This window comes from Emydura macquarii, unplaced genomic scaffold (assembly GCF_026122565.2).
Source record: "Emydura macquarii macquarii isolate MOO-44397 ecotype Brisbane River unplaced genomic scaffold, CSIRO-AGI_Emac_v2 contig_2676, whole genome shotgun sequence".
Classification (NCBI taxonomy): domain Eukaryota; kingdom Metazoa; phylum Chordata; order Testudines; family Chelidae; genus Emydura; species Emydura macquarii.
The window spans coordinates 19,117,299-19,131,746 of record NW_027132813.1 but is presented as its reverse complement, the minus strand read 5'-3'; the positions used below and the strand labels follow the sequence as shown (position 1 = coordinate 19,131,746).

The window sequence follows — 14,448 nt, the reverse complement described above, 5'->3', positions numbered from 1 at the left end:
ATTTTAGGCCTAGCCTACTTCAGGCTGAGGATCGACGCAAAAAAATTTCCTCTCATATTAAATTAAAAATCACTTAGTTAAATATGATGATTGAATTCCACTTATGAAACTATTAGGCCTTTCCTTACATGTCACCATTGTCAAGCTATAAATAGAGGCTACACTTGCATAGCTTTAAATTTGTAGTTTAGAAATTTGGATCTTTGGTAAATATGTGGATGTCTACCTCCTCCCCCTTCTTGCCCACCAAAACCAATTAGGATGATTCAGCCACACACAAGAGATAAACACCCAGCTCCATTAGTAGAAACCTGCACATGGATGCTGGAAAACAGACTTATTTTAATACAGGTCTACCTTCAGTTATGGGTAGATCAGTTAATTAGAGGAAGGAGATGGAATAGAAACCTTTTCACATCTTTGCTCTTGTGGGCATATGAAACAAGAATAGCCACAACCAGTTCTATGTTTACAATATTACAGAAAACACTACACAAACAGATACAAGATTTCTTTAGTTTAAAAAGGAAAGTGTAAAATAATTTTACAACAGCTAAAATTACACTAATTTTTTTTATAAGTTTTTATAGGACTTTAACTGAAAGAAAAATACATCTATTTGTCACCTGTCAACACTTTTTTAAAAAGATACATACATCACTTATGTAGTTTTTCATAATAGAGAAAAAACTTTAAATTAATTTTTATAGATATCCTTCATTCTCTCAACTTAGCATGTGGGTTTGAGGAAAAAAAAAAGATAATCACTCTGTCTCTGAATCAAAGTATTTTCATGTTTGACTATTTATCAAAGCTATCTTTCTGGTCCACTGAAGTGTCCTTTCAAGCATTCACATCAACAGTCGATTATGGGAAATTAATAGAAAAGGGAAACATACATAGCTACTTGTATGTAAAACATTAAATTAAAACAAAACAGGATTCAGAGGGTAAAAAATAAGACAAGACCGAAGGAGCACAGTAGTTGTACCTATACATTTTTAAATGACACTAAAATGTTAAATATTGTGCAGTTTCAGCGCATGCCCAGAATTTGCCTGCTTTTCAGTTGATAATTTTTTTCTAGCTCACTAAGCGCTTGAGCCCGCAGGTTAGCAGCATAAAGACGTTTTTTCAGCTCAGAGCATTTTTCTTTTGAGAGAGGATAATTCTCCACGTTCTCATTATATACAGCATTCTCTTTACTTGCACCAAAGTGAACCTTCTTCTTTCTTGAAGAGGGGAGTACCACGTCATCTTAAAGACAGAAACAGTGAAGAAAAGGGCTTTTGAGTTTTATTGAAAGAGTAAGTGTTCCTCACTATAGGTTTATTCATTCACATCCATGCCAGTCACTCCACTGCAGAAGGGAACCTAATCTAGATCTAAGCTAACATACGAGTATTAAGTATAGTAACCTCAAAACGTTAACAGCTTCTATTGAAGCAGTAGTCATATGAATGCTATTCATATATGTTATTCACCCTTATTTAGAATTTCCAACTAGTGCCCTCCCCCTCACCTTGTTTATTTTAGGGGATAGTTATAGTGAAGACCAAAGCCCTGTTTAACATGACATTGGTAAAGGTGACATGAGCTTCTCATTTTACTTTCAGAAGACCCAGGGTAGAAAGGGCTGTAAAGACAAGTTTTTGTTTATTTAATAAGAATATTAGTCATCTCTTCTCAGAGAGCTCACAGGAGGAGGAGACAACTATTTTTATTTTATAGATGATCAAGTGGATTACAGCTAGTGATACATTAGGAGTCAAAATGAAGGTACAGGCTGTTGGATAGTGAAAGCTGTTTAGTCACCAAAAACAGTACTCAATTATAAAAACTCTGATACTGTTTTGCAGTGAGGTATAGGAGAAACAGCTACTTGAGGCATAGGCCTGATCGATGTTAAAAAGTCATATACTGACAATGTGTAGTGGACTCAGAACTAGTCAATATGAATGTACCAGTTTACTACGTCTATGGTAGGATAAACTCCAGGTGCTATTTTAAAAAAAAAAAAAAAAAAGCACTGAAGACTTTAACCAGTATCTTCTGAAAAGATTGTCCCCCCCAGTCTAGGTGTAGGTAAGTCATATGTACCTGTATACATTTTCATCAATTAGTATTGACTACATCATAGCATAGCTTCTAGCCCTAGTGAGAACAGGGGCACACAGTTCACACTTGGTAGTACAATATACATAAACAGTTTAGTTTTAATGCAATGAATCAAGATCTCACTTTCATTTTACTCCACCATGCTTCCATAATAAAGTTTCGTAAGTCCCAGCTACTCTGCTAGCAATTCTCACATAATTCTCACAGCATAAGGAGCAAGAAAATCCCAGCAAGCAACCTGCCTAAACTTGGTGGACTCTGAAGGGAGCCTCCTACAGTGCCTAGTGAGAGTAGCAGCAATTAAACACTGCCCTGAAAGAAAATATTCGGGCTTAAAATGTGAAGAACCCAGGGCTAAGTAAGTTAGAGCTACAGCGTATAAGAGAAAAAATAAAGATGAATTTTCTCTCATTGATGTAACATTGAAGTTACCTCACACTATTAAAAAAAATCAGGCCATTTGTAAAAATGGTAATAAAATTGAGCTTAGTGAGATAGGAGAACATAGCTAGTAGGGTAGCACCCCCACCTCTGTTACATAAAGAGCTTGTTTAATGTAGAAGAGGAAGTAAAAGATGACAATGCAGAAGATAGCAAATTATGAATTGTCAGGTTATAGCATAAATAAGTGAGCCTGGATGATTATAAAGGTGAGGATAGGAGCTTGGAAAAATGCAGAATGCCTCTTACAGACCATTCCCCGTAGTTATGTGAGGGAATGGAGAACCTCACAGGACAGTAATAGGGCAAGACACAGGAGACTAACAGTCAGACAATTAAACATTTTGAAACAATGTTGTTTTGCATGATTAAGTAGAAGCATCACATGACTGCTAGAGCCAGTCTTGTAGAGGACTACTGCATGTGGAATGTTAGTGGTGTAGGCATTGAACTAGTGTCTCCCACAGCCCCGGTGAATACTCTAACATGGCTCAGAGTTTGAGGGAGGTCATCCTCCTCCTTCCCCTTCCACCATCCAGCTGTTTTCTGTAAGTTCACTTCATTAGGTCTCTATAAATAAGCAAACTGACCGTGCTTAGCATATCAGACCTGCCACAGTTGACTTCGGTGGAAGAATGCCTGTCTTCTGCTGGTTTGTGCATCACAGTTAGGCTTAGGCAGCCAGGTGCCTGGTGTGGTGCTGCACAGCACACGCCCCAAGGCAGAAAGACAGCTAGGGCACTTTTACTGCAAAAAAAAATTTAGCTGTCCCCAGGAGCGAGGGGGCGGGGGGGGGGGGGGGGGGGGGGGGGGGTGTCTGAATCACAATAGGACTTGATTCACAAAATGGATTTAGGTGCCTAAACTCCAGAATCTAGCTTTAAGTCATGCAAGGTATTTTCCCCTTCCCCCTCAGGATTTTGAAAATTGCTGACCTTATTCAGAGTGGTAGAAGCCTCTCATAATTTATGAGTTTGACTCATTCAATTGCAAGCTCATTCTATATGAGAATATCTGAGCTACAAATAACCCTTAACAGGGTTAGGGGAAAAAAGGTAGTGTAAAACAAAAGTTCCTTTTCTTTTAATGCCATCCATGAAATTACAGCTGAATAGTTGTAAGACATGTAGTATGTTTTATTGAAGACTAACATTTTAAAATTAGATCCTAATTACATAGATCTGATTTCACAATCTGCTCTTAAACGGAACTGCTAACAAATTCTGAATCTTAACTGGCTAGGGAAAGTTTAATTTCAGCAATTCATAGTGACACCCTCCTAGCATCATTTCTTTGTTCAGGCTGATTAACTATTGACAGTGGCACACATGATCTCATTCTATAGCTGTTTTTCCCTCATTCCATGTACTTTTTTTTAAAAAGGGTTTCAAGTTTCTATTCAAAACCATTAGAGAACTTTATGTAGTTTGGTAAGATGGGACTTTTGATGGCATGCAGAATGTCAGGGGCATCCTCATAGTTGTGCCAATCTGTGTTTGTTAGTTCAAGTGGCTTCCTGTTTATTCTCATACCTGGGCTATTTGCACCTGCCAATATCCTCTGTTCCTTGAATAGGTTGTAGTTTTTCATCAAGTTCTCAGCCCTGTTTTGAAAGGAGATAAAAGTTAACACACTATTTCTACAGAAACAATCTTAAAGTTTAACCTAGGTTATACTGTAATACCTAGCAAATTTGTCTTCTGCCAGTCGCTCACGAACACATAGCTCCCGCTCCCTCTCTAGAAGCAAGCATATGAAGAGAGAGTTAACATTACATTTCTGATCCACACACACACACACACACACACACTCCCAGGCCAGATTTCCCTGCAGAAAAGCAGGTAGTCACTGGAGTGTCAAGCCTCTAAATTTCTGCTTTAGTTACTTCAAGCAGAAAAGTAGTACATTTGCTGTATAGAGAGTCCAGTTCTCACCCCATGCACTTCATGGGATATGGCAATGACTGAATACTAAGGACTTTAAATCATACATGCCCTTCTTCCATCATGGAATCTTCATACTGCTTAAAATACCAATCATGCACAGCTGGCTGAAATACCCCTCGCCCCCCCCAAAAAAGATGGCAAGCACAATCTAAGTACACAAAAAGACACGTGCCATTCTGAATATCTGGGCTGGAGTTGCCTGCCATGTCAAAAACTCAAGGGTTATTCATTACTTAACCCAATTAGCTAAAGAATTAACCATATAATTTAACTGCTAATGAGCCCTATTGACAACTGTACTTTGTAACAGTTTCAGCTCTGAGTCCCATGGACAGTCTCAAAAGAAGTAGCCCACAGCCACGTTTTTAATTTATACCACATCACAACTGCCAATCGTTTTCATAGATTACACAACTAGTGTTTTAGGACCCAAATCTTGCACTGTGAGTAGGTAGTTGCACCAGTGCAGACTGTGTAAAATACTACAATTTGATTGGTTAGCTTTCCATCTACATGACTATACCTTGTGCAAGACATTAGATTCAGGCCCCATGTTCTGTAGGTTTTGGTAACCTTCACTTGCTCTGAACAGCTTTCCGCATCCCCCACAACCCAGGTTTCTATTCCTGACTTAGGCTACCAGATAAGGTTTAAATTAAATACAAGGTCAAAAGAGAAAATGCTAGTTTTAAGAGTGACAGATTGCAGCTGCTGTCTGGACTACCTCCTTTCGCAAGCTCTTTTGGACCAGGATCCTATTCCAACCTCCCCACCCCTAGAATAGAATTCCATACGTTCTAGTCGTTGCTCTCGCTCTCTTATGGCCCGTTCTTTCTCCTGTAACTGTTGTTCCTTCAGTTTCAGCTCATTAACTGCAGTGTCTGAATGCTGCAGCTTTTCTGTCTCTGCTGATCTTCGTCCTCTCCTCTCAGAGGAGTTTCTTTGCTCATCTACCAAGTCAGCTATCAAGGGGTTCTGTAGAATTTCTTCAACAGAGGGTCGACAGTAGTCCTTAAAAAAAGCCAGGGGAAGAGTGTGACGTGTCAGTTTAGAAAGTCATTTTGAATACCAATTTTGTTCTTAATTGAAGAAAGTCTGTACAAGTTCCACGCTACAGTAAAGTTAGATATCCAAAATGCTTTAGCTATTAAAACAGCAGTCAATACCTACCTTTAAATTCAGCATCTTTTTAAGAAGTTCATTCAGCTGATCTGAATAACGATAAGGTATTCGTCTGAACTTCCCTTCCTTTATCTTCTCTGCCAATTCCTTTTGATTATAGGCTGTAAATGGAGGCCTAAAGAAGAGTATTTATTTTCTAAGATGCTCTTTCCCGGTTTAAAAACAACTCAGCTGGAAATGTGTTACTGTGTTTGAGGAAAAAAAAAATCTCCATTTAACACTTACATAAAAATGTTTGTCTAGAAGAAAGTTTGGTTTTGATTTTGAGATTTTAAAAAAAAAAAAAAAAAAAAAAAAAACACGTTTGGACTGTTGGATTAAGATTTAAGAGACAAACTTTAGTCTTCACTTGTGTACAGTTTAGTCACATCACTAATTGAAAATTTAAGAAGTCTGACAGCATTTATCTTTATACTTACGAGAGTGCACACAGCTCATATAGCAAGCATCCTAGAGACCAGATGTCTGATTTTTCATTGTATGACATGCGATTCATTTGTTCCTAAGAGAGAGAAGTCTTGATTTAAAGTGTGTTAGCAATCAGGAAGATGTATGGCAACTCATTTACAGTGATGCAGAAGAACCAAGTTCTCTAAGGATCAGCTAATATTTGTGCAACATACTAGATCATTGAGTTTGTAGTTTAATCCACAATAGCTACTTCAAGTTAGTACAGTTTAGAATATAGAAGATATTACAGCAACAACAATTACTGAGCTGGAGCAAAGCTCTATAGAACTGCATCAGTTTTTTGATCAGTACAAATGATGCAAAACATGGTCTTATATTTTATGGGGGAAATAACTCATTAGTGTCTACATATAGAACACAGAAGCAGGGGAAAAGTACTTCTCTTGTAATGTCTGCCTTATTTCAGAAGGCGTGAGCTTTGACATGACCTTGCAGGATTTACACACCAAAGTCTAAGCTCCACACAGGACAAGAACCATTGTAGCTCAATTGCTTGAAGAAAGTAGAGTACTCCACTCCATAACCATGCAGATGTGACACGACAAGTATCATGTGAAAGACAATGCCAAGATAACAAAGGAAGATACTTCAGAAATGTGACCTGAAGGGGGTAGACCTAATAAGATATGAGGTATCTCTTGTTAGTACCATCCATAAGAAGTTTGCCCTTCCACAGAGAAGAGCAGGAGCAGTAGACATGATGTGCAGCTCTCAAGGAACTCCAACTATAGTCAATGAAGAATTAAGAATGCTGCCTCTGGAAAGACCTACTTAGGATGGTCAGCAGTGACCAGTGCACTAATTTGTGCTGTATTCAGTTACAGCAGCCTTCAAAGGTAATATAAAAGAGGCAAGGGAGCTATTCCAGCCTCACTCATTCAGCAGAGACTAAAGAGTTAGCAATGAGAAACATGCAGGATTTAAGTCATGGATTTAAGACAAAAGGTGTTCTAGATTTATTAAATATGCACAAAAGTCCAACAGCAGTGGTCCTCAGCTTTTTCTATACTATGACCTCATGTAAACAGAAAAAAGTTTCAGAACTGCTTATCACCACCATCCCCACACATCTCACCATAAAGGAACAGGTAAAGCATAAGCCTCTGAGCATATTTGCAACCCACTTGAGGTGGGAAGTGAGAAGTCCACAACCCACAACTTGAAGACCTATGCTCTTTCTAAGACCAGAAACAGTACAGTTCTCTGTCTATCAAAACTTACCATCCAAGAAACTTTATAGAAAGAGTCCTATCAAACCTGAAAGTCATATACAAGACCATTTTGACATATGATGCAGATTTGTTGCAAGCAGATTATAACCCCACTGTAGACATTTGGTTCCAGACAAGTTTTAAAGGTCTGTCCCTTTATATAAAAAAAAAAAAAAAAAAAAGGCTGGCTACATTAAATAAAACCTTTAAAAAGGAAGATGCTGCAGAAGAAACCATGATCTTGGAACACTTACTGGAGACATGTAATAGGGAGTGCCAACAAATGTTTTAGCAAAACTAGTGTCATGGTGCAATATTCTAGCCAATCCAAAGTCTCCAAGTTTCACATTCTGCTTGCTATCTAGAAAGATATTTGCTGGTTTTAAGTCACGGTGCAACACAGTGTGGCCACCATCACTCCGTCTGTGACATTCCTTCAAGGCCAGGGTCAACTGAGTCAACATGCGGAGAACAAATTCTTCCTCTAAGTAGTGTCTATGAAAGGAGAATAAGTTAATTTAACAGAGTAATATAGGTCTTGTAAATACAGTACATAGAGACATATATAAACCACTTAACTACTGTTCATTTTATGGTTTTGTACTGCCACAGCTGTAGTATCCCAACACTTACCACGTAAAAATAAATACCAGCAACGGAGGGCTAGATCCACAGAGTGTTGCAACACAGTGCTTAACTTTAGGCACTTGCCATCCAGTGGAATCCACAATCCCAGGTTAGGCACTGAGGCTCCTAAGATGGCATTACATACCTAACAGCATCTACAAAAATCTAATACAATAGGCAGGGAACTGCCTAAAACTATCCAATATGAATTGCTGAAGAGAGTGTGGTGGGTCTTAAGCCACACCCCTCAAAGGGACTTAGATGCCTGACTCTGGCCTGGAAGGAGAAACCCATCTCTGCTTGGGATTCTCCACAAGGAGTGGGTGGCTATGTTTTTTGTTTTTGTTGGGGGGCAGGGTGCGCAAAAAAATACCCAAGGAAGGAGAGAGAACTTTCCTTGTAGCTTTTAGCACACTGGCTAGAGCACTCACCTGGGATGTGAGAGTTCCATCGTGATATGATGGAAGAGATTTGGACTCCCACCTCTCAGGGGAGTGTCCTAATCATTGGACTATGCTGGTGTAGGTCTCACTCTCTGCTGTTGAAACATTCCACAGTGTATAAACAGTTAAGTATTCATTGGGCTAGAGAGTGACTATAGTTCAGTGATTAGGGCATTCACCTGAGAGGTGGGAAACCGAAGTTCAAATTCCTCCTCCACATCAGGTAAAAGGGGAATTGAACCCAGGTCTCTCATCCCTGAACTAAAGGTTTAAGGGAGGCTACCTCTCAACTATTTTGTATTTGTTTAGGCATAGTCAGTTTCACCTACAAATTATGCCCTGCATATTGTCTGCAGCACCATGCCTCATTTGAGGATCTCCCTCCCCCACCCAAGTTTCAGGCCTGAAACAGGTGCCCAACTACCTAGAATACAACTGTGAACATGTTCACTGGCAGAAATTTATGTGCCTTGGGACTTTAGGCCACAACTGAGCAGGGGTTTTGAGGGCTTAAGTAGCACCAAAATACTGGCCTTGGGGATTGACCCCAAAGCACTTAGGGGACTTCATGGAGTTTTGGCACCTTTTTGGAATTAAGAAATCTGCACAGTGTAGGTTTGTAAGGTATTAAATTTCCTTTTTGTGGTGGGGCATACTGGGTACAAGGGGATATCAGCACTGACAGCCATTCTTAAGATGGAAAGGCCTTTTCAAAGTTGACAGTTGTGCAGCATTTCCCATAAAGGGAAAGACTGGGTTCACCTGATTCCTCCTGGAAAATTGTCCCACAGCCCTTTTTGTTTCAGAATGGCAGTTCCCTTCTCCCTCTCATAAATATCATACACAGCAAAACCTAGAAGACAATGGACTCAAAGCATTGCTACGTAGAATGATTTAAGTGCTGCATCTCTATTTAAAGTTTCAACTTGTGATTTTAGTCTTGCATCCTGGGACATTTAACAGAAAAAGTGAAAGTTGTCAAGCTTATATGGCTAGAGCCAAGGTTCTATTAGAACCCTGTGCTGAAGCTCTGGTGGGAGAGTTTCAGCATTTGTCTTGTTAGATAGTTCTTACATTTAGGGCAAGTGGACTTGGAGAAAAACTTCAAGTGCACTTCTAAAACCCACAAGATAGAAAAGAGGCTTTGAGGCATGTTTAATATTTGAACTTGCGACAGTTTACCAGATGTCTACGTGGTTTCACTTTAAATCCCTGCAATATTTTTGAATGTACACATTTTGTGCAAGGGTAGCTTTCCCAATATAGCTCTGATCCATTTAACTATACAAGTTAGTTGTGTCACGTTCTTCCCATCCAAAAGTTGAGAGAGGATACTGCTGTAAGGTTAAGTATTACTCATTTTACAGATAACCTGTAGGCTTTAGTTAGCCTAAGATTTAATAAGGTCACAGTACAAGTCAGTAGTGGAGTAAATAGAACCCCAGAGTCCGGACAGTTCTGTCTCTAGTGATCATAGCAGGGTATCTAGACTTAGCTCTTCTCTGCTTAACAAGGCTCACTGGTTTTGCCTCAAGACAGAATGCAATAGTGACTATTCATTTAGTGTGTAAAGTATCTCCGTTTTTAAGTTATCAGTAGAAGTCACTTTAACACCACTTCCACTAAACTTTTTTTTTTTTTTTTTTTTTTTTTTTTTTAAAAGAAAAGCCTTCTTACACCTTAAGGAGAGACTTGCTTGGCACAAGAGTTTAGGCAGCTTAGGTGATGCATTTTTCTAATCCATTAGAAACTTGTGTTTTGATAAATGTATTTTGCTTTTGCTTAGTTTAGGAGGGAGCATGAGAGTCCCATGAACAGATTTCACATGCCTTTCCTTTGTACATCTTGCAATTAGACTAGCCAGGTCACCTCCTTCACAATATTCCATCACGATGTACAGGGTCGTGTTGGTCCTGTCAATGATGCGATCGTAATACCGGACAATGTTTGGGTGTTTCAGCTCACGGAGTAGGTTCACTTCAGAAACGAGCATTTGTTTCTCGGCTTCTGTCATAGATCCGTAGTCAAGCTCTTTCCACACTAAGACCTGGAAGACAGTTGACGACGTGACCAGTCACTAACGCGCTGATTAGGACTAGCTGGTGGAGGCAATTCACCAGCTAGCGGCACAGCTGGTTTATCGCGAGGAGCTAGACCCCGGAGCTGGCGGAAACCTCCCCCGGCCGAGCGGGGGCGAACGCGGAGCTGCTCCAGCGCGGCGGTTATTGACAGAGCGAGGGGCAGCTTTACGTTGCTCAGCAGCCTCCTACTCACCTGCCCCGGAGCCGCCTAAACCAGCCACGTGCCGCGCGCCTCCTGCGCCAGCAGGGCCCGAGCTCGCAGAGCGCAGTCCGCGGCCGAGCCAGCGCGGGGAGAAGCGCTGCTGCTGCTGCTACTGCGGCTCAGGCGCGCAGCATCAGGGTGCGGGGCCATCCCAGCGCTCGGCCCCGCCCGCCCGCGCCGACACACACAGTCACCCCCAGCGGGGTCCCGAACCCAGCGCGCCCCCAGCCCCTCACCTTGCCGTCCGCCCGGCGCCGCACCTTCTGGCACTTGCCGTAGGAGCCGGCACCGATGGTGAGCAGCACCTCGTAGTCCTCAGGCCGGCTCGGCATGGCGCCGTGCAGCAGAAGAGCCCGGCGCCCGTTAGAACACCGCAGTGGCGCCACAGCCCGCCCGAGAGCCGACCCGAGCTGACCCGACCCACCAGTGTGCAGCGCTATACTAGCTGCTACCTGTCGCTGTTTAAACGGGCCGCCCCCGCCGCCCATTGGTCCGGCGCCGCGGCCCCGCCCGCCACGATCCGCCCTCCCATTGGCTAGTCCGCAGTAAACAATATACGTCAAGTAACGGCTGTTACCACCGCTAGGCAACCGCGGCGGCGCGAGACGTGGCGCGAGGCGGCATCGAGGCTCAGCTCCACCCCCTTTTCGTGTCGCCCCGCCTGGCTGGCACCCCTCTCGTTCTCCTGACTACCAGGTGGAGCGTTCCACTGGAAGTGTCCTGTGTGTGACCACCCCTTCCATCCCCAAGCGCCCCCCACATAGTTCCACCCCCACCCTGCTGCACCTGGCCTGCCCCAACTCCATCCTCTGCCACCCCACCCCCCACAGTTACACCTTACCATAGCGCCCCACCCCCCACACACAGCCTGCACCCCAAGATTCCTTCTCCACCCCATACCACCCCTGCACAGCCACTTCCCGCAACAGGCCCCAGCACCTTGCTCACAGCCACACCCCATCACCACCCCAGCTCCATTCCCCCACACACATCCCACCACCAGCTCCCCCACAACTCCATCCCCACAGCCTCCTACAGCCATCCACAGCCACCACCCCCAGCACCATCTCCACAGATGCTTTACCATGCTCTGCCACACACCCCCACAGCTCCATCCCCACAACTCACCCTCCCCCATACTCTGTCTCCCTCATTACTCCGTCCCCACATGCCACCACCGCCCCTCCATCCCCCACTGCTCTGTCCCCATGACCTGCTTGGGGCTGATGTAGCATCCCGCTGCAATGGATGCACTATATAAACTGTCAAGGGGACACCAGTCACCTGCAGCAGCATCCTCTGCCCTGGCCCTGATGCCCTAATCCCGGCCCAGTGCACAGGGAAGCCATGAGGGGGGCGGTTTGTGAGGGGTGCCTGCCCCACACTCACCCCACAATGGTGGCTCCCATCCTGGGGGCTGGACCCCGATGCAAGGGCTCCAGGCATTATGACCTGGCACACAGGGTCACAGTACTGCTCAGGAATGGCCCAGTTGGGCCAAATTAGAGTGAATGGTGTTGCGACATGGTGCGATGCCTCGAGTGACAAGAGGACAGCACAGGACAAGAGCCATCACTGCAGGGTGAGTGTGGGGCAGGCCCACTCTCCAACACACCATTCCCATCCCCGGGCCTCCCTTCTGGGCTGAGAGAAGTGTATGTTTGCTTGTTTGTGCACCCTTGGTTTTATGATTTGCATGGATGCAGGTGAACCATTGAATCCATGCTAAAGCCACTCCTGGACCAGATCAACCACTGTCACTTCCCTCCTACCCCCCAGCTTTGTCCCCATGATTGCACCCCACCACCAACGCTCCCCCCAACTCTGTCCCAATGGTCACAACCCACCACCATCTCTCCCTCCCACACCTTTCTTATACCAGTGTAACTCCAGTGGCTACAGTTGAGTACTTCCTGATTTACACTCATGTCAATGAGAGGAGATTCAGACCCAATGTACAGTAAACAAAACAACCCAATAGCTTTCCCAGTCACTTCTTACCCCCTTGTTCTGCCACTCTGGCGTCACACTGTCTCCAGGAGTTGATGGCACTCCCTGGAGCAGCACCAATGTCTTCTTTTAGGTCTGTAAAGTGCCATGCACACCTATGGCTCTATAGAAATAGCAACAGAAAATTAAGTTGTTGGCTAATTACAATTTGTTTGCCTTATTTTTGATGAATTTTGAGCAGTTACAAGATACATGTTAACATGCAGGTACTATTTTCATTACAAAGTTTTTCAGCCCCGCAAACCCATTACACCAATGAACTCTTATCAAAGGTCTGCAACATCATTGCAGTTCCACTATCTTTTTCTTTCTACATTGGGCATCAAAGATAAAGAATGTTCAAAATTTAAAGCAGTTGCAATCTGCTTTAAAGGGACACTGCCAGATCAACTAACTGAGAGCAGAATTTGGCCAAATATTTTTCATAAAAGTATATCTGTGTTAAACATAATGCCTTTGATTCTGAAAATGTGAAAAAAAAATTTTAATCTGATTTGTTCAAAATGGGGATAATGATACTGACCTCCTTTGTAAAATGCTTTGAGATCTACTGATGAAAAGCACTATGTGAGAGCTAAGTATTATTATAATTGTTTAAAAACTAGTTTCATTGTAATATTTAAAATTAATGGAAACATTTTTGGTCTTAGGTTTTATAAATATGGGAACAAATTTGGCCTGACCATGTCCCTTTTAATTGTACAAATGCAACTGGGAGCAGAATTTGGAGACTTATCCAATGTCCACTGAAGACAATGGAACAACTCTAATTAATATCAGTTGGTGTTGTATTAGGCCATTGGTCCTTAAAGTTAAAGACCAAGATTTTCAAAATACCTAAAATCAGACTCCTAAACCATATTTAGGTACCCTAATAAGTGGCTCTATGTTAAAAAAATATTGAGCACCCAGCAGTTCCCATGACTTTAGTGGGTGCTTAGTTCTTTCAAAAATCAGACCATTATTTGGGTGCCTAAATATGGATTTAAGAGCCCAGGGTAAGACATTTATTTCAGAATATCTTGGCCACAGGTGCTAAACATCATGGTCTGAAGCAGGTTCTCAAAGCTTACCCAGACAGTACTAACTTGCCATTTTATTAGTCATGTTGCAGCTATACCAAATTTCCACTGGATGGCACTTTACTGTCACTCTTCAAGATGAGTCCAATAGAAGGATGAATATTTTCTTTCATTCAAAATGTTGACAAAAACAAACCCGGGGATATACCATTGTATTCAAATAGCAGAACATAAGCAGTAGTCCTGCTCTGGGTATTGTCTAGCAGAAGGGCTAGATTCTAATCCTAGATATCACAATAGTGTGTTTCTTCACTGTTTATCTGCATAAGCCTAATAGTGGATTTTTCAAGACACACAATAATACCTGTGTGTTTCAGATTAAAATTAAGTAATAAACATGCTAGGTGTAGAGCACAAATACTTTTTAAAAATTAAATATTTATTGAAAACCTGTTTGTTTAGATGAGTGCTATAAGAGACCCATATCCTCTGTGGATTGGACACAGAAGGTGATGTGTAACACAGACTGGCCGGTGGATTACATCAGCACTCTGGGTATGTCTACGCTGCAATCAGAGATGTGACTACAGCACATATAGACATACCAGAGCTAGCTTTGATATAGCTAGCTCAAATAATGATAGCAGTGAAGTTGCGGCTATGTCAGGCTATATCTACATATGCTGCAGTCACA

General features: G+C 42.4%; 1 protein-coding gene across 3 annotated transcripts; it reads right to left on the bottom strand.

Annotated features, from left to right (window-relative positions):
- Positions 1–669: 669 nt before the first annotated feature.
- On the bottom strand, positions 670–11,138 carry NEK2 (NIMA related kinase 2). 3 transcript variants are annotated; one of them, XM_067565007.1, is made up of 9 exons: positions 10,959–11,138; positions 10,269–10,486; positions 7,624–7,864; positions 6,107–6,189; positions 5,676–5,802; positions 5,300–5,516; positions 4,244–4,298; positions 4,092–4,162; positions 670–1,257 (listed from the first exon to the last, which is right to left on the bottom strand). In XM_067565007.1, the coding sequence occupies exons 1-9, from the start codon at positions 11,052–11,054 to the stop codon at positions 1,037–1,039; spliced, it is 1,329 nt and encodes a 442-aa protein (XP_067421108.1). In that variant the 5' UTR covers positions 11,055–11,138; the 3' UTR covers positions 670–1,036. The 3 variants fall into 3 exon arrangements, with proteins under 3 accessions (XP_067421108.1, XP_067421109.1, XP_067421110.1); XM_067565008.1 differs by having other exon boundaries at positions 10,377–10,486; XM_067565009.1 differs by lacking the exon at positions 670–1,257 and adding an exon at positions 1,562–1,636.
- Positions 11,139–14,448: the final 3,310 nt, after the last annotated feature.